Genomic DNA, 5,330 nt, shown 5'->3' on the forward strand with positions numbered 1-5,330 from the left:
GAGTGAGGCACAGAATGCTAAGAGATGGTGTGGAGAAAGTAGCAAAGGCCCAGCCACACAGGACACTTTAGGTCATGAAATAGAAACTTTCATAATTATTTTATATGCATGCCTTCAGGCTATAAGCTCCACGGAGCAGCATCCATGTTTGCCTTGTTCCCTTTGTTCACTTATTCCCCACGTCCACTTCAGTGCCTGGCACATCTTTATAAACTATATGAGAGACAAATAACCCCAGCATTCCAGCCAGATCAAGTGGCTAGCAGTTCCCCAAATGTATCATGTCTGTTTTTTCTCCTCGTGGCCTTGTTCTTGTCTAGCTCAGTGGTTCTCAACCTGGGGTGATTTTGTCCCTAGGGAATATCTGTTAATGTCTGAAGACATTTGTGATTGTCACAACTGTGGGGCAGGGAATGCTGCTGGCTTCGGATGGGTAGAGGCCAGGGAGGCCAGTAAACATCTTGCAGCAGACAGGACAGCCCCCGCAACAAATAATTAGCATGCAGGATCAACAGTGCTGATTGAGGAACCCTGGTCTAGCCTTTCCTTTAAGCCCCTGGGAGCATCATCTTTTTTGGAAAGTTCTTTCTCCTGATCAAACAGCTTGAACTTGGGGCCCCTCATCTAGGCTCCCCAAACCTCCTTGATGGCATTCATCCCTTTGCCTTGCAATTGCCCATTCTAACTGTCTCTCACTGGAAGCAACAGAGGCTGGAGCATGTCTTCCATCAGCATGTCAAACACACAGTGGACCACGATTAATTTTTCTTGAATGAATGCAGACCCCCGAGACAGGGAGAAGGGTGAAGATGAATTTCGTGGCAACTCTTAAAAATGTGTAGTTGACATAGATGAACTCATAGGTAGGAAGGACATCCCCAGCCTCCTGCTCTACCTTGAGAAGCTGCCTGTCTCCAGGTGTCTGTGCTAGTTTGTAACCTATGGAAATGGCAACTTCCCACGTGTCCAATATGACAGCATGTTCACTCAATTATTCACTGCATTCAATTTTGTGTTATTCAAGTTTAATCCCAATAACATAAGACATAGAACTAGGGCATATGACAGATTCATAACAGTGAAAAAAATAGGGCTGAAGAGTCATTTGCAGTTGGCTGTCCTGTGACCCACATCTACTTAGCAAGTGTGGACCTGCCTGATGCACCGGCAAAAATAGAAATCCCTCTGGCCATGCGTTTGTGAGTTTCAGATGTTGTGCCCGCCATCAGAAACACTCAAAGCCCTCTTGTTTGGGTTTGGATTTTGAAATGGACCCTGGTGGAGATGCTGTGCCCAAGACAGGAAGGGGGCTCCTTCCAGGCTCCTGGCCCTCGCTGCTCTACACCCCATGCCTTTCCTTCCTCCGGATCCTGGTCCTCTCTCACTGCCCTAGTGGCTCTGATACTGCTGGCTGGGGAAGGAGCAGTCCCAGGCACTGGAGGTGAGGGCAGGGGTGAGTATCTCCCCTCCAGCTCACTGCTTCTCCTGCTGCTGTGCTGGGAGCACCTCACCCTGGGGTCGGGAACATTCACTGTTGTCTGAAGGACTCTGCTCCTCCTCCAGCTGTTGGTCATGTGCTTGGCCTTGAGCTCGCCTTCTCTCCAGCATCTCCTCAAAAAAGATCTGGCAGCTGAAGCCCTCCCGGATGCCATGCTGGGCATGCTCCAGCAGAGCGTCCAGGGAGGGGAAGACCCGGCAGCAGGCCACGCAGCGCAGCCCGTAGTTGGTGGTGACCAGCCAGTCCGGGGGCGACCGCAACTCCTGCAGGCAGCATTCCAGCAGCTCTGTGTCCTCGGGCTCGGGGCTGCAGTTGCTCTTGCAGGCTTCCAGGTCCCAGCGCAGATCGGTGTTGGAAGCCATCTCGAAGGAGGAGCCATTCCGCCTCTGCCTCTTGATGAACTGGGCTTCATGGATGCGGGGCTTCCGGCTGACCGGCTCGAAGCCGGTCTCGGTCTCCCAGGCCACCGCCACACCCTGCACGGTCTGCACGTGCGTGTAGAAGGCACACACACTCTGCGGAGCAGCGCTGTCCTCGTCGTACATGCAGGAGCAGCACGACTGGTACTGGGAGTAGGACTGGTACTCGGAGGACTCTGAGGATGGGGAGCTGCTCCACACCAGCATCCCCTGGGCCCTGGCAGAGAAGTAGAGGCCCTCCTCCCGGGGAATGGCAGGCCGTGGCCGTGGGGATGACCCTTCTCTCTGTATAGTCCCTGAGAAGCAGAAGGACATTGTCATCAGTGCCCCCCAAGGGATCAATGCCACATCTACCTTCAGGAGCTGCAGACTCTGAAAGGGTACAGGCTCTGGGAGCTCTTGGGCCAACACCACCCCCTCTGCCCATATCCTGATAAAATGAAGATGGTGATAATACCTACCTCATAGGGTGCGGTAATGATTGAATAATGTATGAATGCAATCACCAAATCCTTGACTCAACTGAGAAAGACCATTAAATGGTGAATAACAGTTATATACACATTAGGGATATGATGATAAGGATCAAATAATGTATTAATCACCAAGCAAAAGACCATCCGCTGGGGAGTAGGTAAGCAGACTGAGGTGCATCCATATGATGCAACCTGCTAAATCCATGAACCACTGAGACATGCAACAATACAGATGAATCCTGAATGCATTATGCTAAATAAAAGAAGCCAATTAAAAAGGCTGTGTAGTCATGAAAGAATGTGAACAAAAAGAAAAAAAGAGGCCACGTAGTATATGATTTTATTCAGATGACATTCTAGAAAAGGCAAATTTTTAGGAACAGAGAACAGCTCAGTGGTTGCCCAGAGATGGGGATGGGTCGAGGGGGAGACTGACCATAATAAGGCACAAGGGGACTTTTAGGAGTTCTGAAAATCTTCTTTATCATGATTGTGTTGATGGTTCCACAAATGTACATGTGTCAAACTTCTTTAAATTGTGCATTTAAAATTGCTGGAGTCTGTGTGCATAAAAGACACTTCAATAAAGCCCATTTAAAAAACAATGTTTTTTAAATGTGGCCAAGCCACCCAGACCCACCGTCCTCTTCAACATTTGTCACCTGTCTTCACCTTCCCCAGAGGGGCCCATCTCACCATCTCCTTCAACACTTACTGTGTCCCTCTCGCCATGGAAGTGCTTGCCAAGTGTTAGCTCCTTTAATATTCAAAACAACCCTAAGAAATTATATTGTTAGGATTTCCATTCAACAGAGTACGAAACAGAGGCACGGAGTTTGAATGAGTGGTGGAGCCATTGGGCCCCCAGAGTTGGTGTGACACTTAGATGCTGCCCACAGACACATCCCAGTGGTCTTCAAATTGATGATCTAGATTAACTTTCATCATTTTGTTATAAAGGAATTTTTTATTTCACTGCTGAATTTGACGTGTTATTTTCTCAAATACACATTAAAATAAATACATAATTATAAATATTTTACATTTTCATCCTCATATCCCCTGAAAACACCTTATATACTCACAACAGCCTCAGTCATACCAAGTGTCCCATAAATATCAATTTCCTTTCCCTCCACATCTACGTTTATGGTCAACACAACCATTTGATAACAGTATCAGGAGGCGACCTGGCACTGTCCCTTCCCATCAGGGCTTCCTTCCCAGGGAGCACAGCTGGCTGACCTTCCAGGCCTTTCTTTTGACCTACCTGGCCAGAACACTTCCACACTCTCCTCAGTGGACTCAGGGCTGGTCAAGTTGAGAGTGGTCCCATCGGTGGGTGACTGTTCTCCCCTGTGGTCCGTGAAGTGGCGTTTCATGATTTGAAATGAGTGCCCAGGGTCTCAGTGCTCCAGCTGTTCAATGAGAGTTGGCTGGGGCTGTACTGAAGCCCTCCAGCTGGCCCCAGCCAGAGTGGACACTGAGCTCCCCATGGTCGCTAAGATCCTAGCTTTACTGTGTGACCTCATCGATGGCACTGGTCTGTTCTGTGACCCATGGCAAGGGCAGAGGCTGCGCCTGGATACCAGGAGAGACTTCCCAACATGTTCTCATTTCCCCATGGGACCTTTTCTGTCTTGTGTATTATCATGGACATGCACAAACACAAAACACACATACTCTTAACTACTTAGACACACATAAAAACACACACACAGAGACACAGAGACACTTGTACACACTTAAGCATGCATGGAACCGCTGACTTAGTCCGCTTGTGTGGCTTACAAAGGGATACCTGAGGCTGGGTGATTTATGAAAGAAAGAAGTGTGTTGGGCTCATGTTTCTGCAGCCTGTACACGAAGCGTAGTGCCAGCATCTGCTTCTGGTGAGGGCCTTAGGAGGCTTCCATTCTCAGCAGATGGGGAAGGGGAGCAGGTCTGTTTAGATCACATGGGTAAGAGAGGAAGGAAGAGAGAGTGGAGAAAGTGGCAGACTCTTTTCAACACTCCGTTCTGACGGAACTAAGATTAAGAACTCGTTACCACGAGGATGGCACTGAGCCCTTCATGAGGGATTTGTCCCCGTGACCCAAACACCTCCCACTAGGCCCACCTCTCACATTGGATATCAAATTTCAACATGAGATTTGAAGTGGACACATGTCCAAACTATGTCACTCACACACAAAGAAACACATACGTGGTCACTCAGATAGACATATACACTGTAATACTTGTGGCACACACAGTAACATAAACATATGTACATGTGTTCACATAGACACATAACATGCTCACACATACAAATTCACACACGTATTTACTTAACCACACACACATACATGCACACAAACTCATGCCAGATTAATTAACCATACATAGGCTCACATACATACAGTCATCAGCCAACATCAAATGACCTTGCTTCCCAATGTGGAAAACCTCTCCTTCTCTCCCGTATCTCAAATCCCCCACACTGACTTTGTTTAGGCTCCTCAGCCCTCCACAACCCCACCCCTCCACTCTCCTCTACTCACTCCCTTGCTCAGTTCCTGTGACTCCAGACATTTCACTGCTCCCGGATGCATCCGGCATCCTCCCTTCATGGGCTCTGGGCTCTCACACTTGCTCTTCCTTGTGCCTGTTCCAGGCTCTCCCCTAGGTTCCTGTATGGTTCCCTCTCCTTCTGGTCTCCTCTGAAACATCACCTGGTCAGAGGGGCCTGCCTAGCACCCCCAGGAAAAGAGCCTTCTTTGGCCCCACAGCTCTCTGTCACCTTACCCTGCTTTATTTTTCCATGATAGCATTTACCACCCTAGGCTCTATATAATGTCTATGTATGTAGCTCATGGGTTTACCTGTATCTGTCTTCTCCTCCTTAGATGTAAGCTTAGGAGGGTAGGGACTTCCTTCATTCCTTCCATCTCATTA

At 48.5% G+C, this 5,330-nt stretch overlaps 1 protein-coding gene across 1 annotated transcript; it reads right to left on the reverse strand.

Annotated features, from left to right (window-relative positions):
- Window positions 1-1,008: 1,008 nt before the first annotated feature.
- Window positions 1,009-3,790, reverse strand: FAM170B (family with sequence similarity 170 member B). The gene is made up of 2 exons (XM_005565152.5): window positions 3,664-3,790; window positions 1,009-2,213 (listed from the first exon to the last, which is right to left on the reverse strand). Exons 1-2 carry the CDS (start codon window positions 3,773-3,775, stop codon window positions 1,474-1,476), a joined length of 852 nt encoding a protein of 283 aa, XP_005565209.2. The 5' UTR covers window positions 3,776-3,790; the 3' UTR covers window positions 1,009-1,473.
- Between the last annotated feature and the right edge of the window lie 1,540 nt (window positions 3,791-5,330).

This window comes from Macaca fascicularis, chromosome 9 (assembly GCF_037993035.2).
Source record: "Macaca fascicularis isolate 582-1 chromosome 9, T2T-MFA8v1.1".
NCBI lineage: Eukaryota > Metazoa > Chordata > Mammalia > Primates > Cercopithecidae > Macaca > Macaca fascicularis.

What these genes read in the sequence shown, in the direction of transcription:
- FAM170B (XM_005565152.5), bottom strand. Translation starts at nt 3,775, where the DNA reads ATGAAACGCCACTTCACGGACCACAGGGGAGAACAGTCACCCACCGAT. An exon ending in TGTGGAAGTGTTCTGGCCAG is followed by an intron (nt 2,214 to 3,663) that starts GTAGGTCAAAAG and finishes TCTGCTTCTCAG; the next exon opens with GGACTATACAGAGAGAAGGG.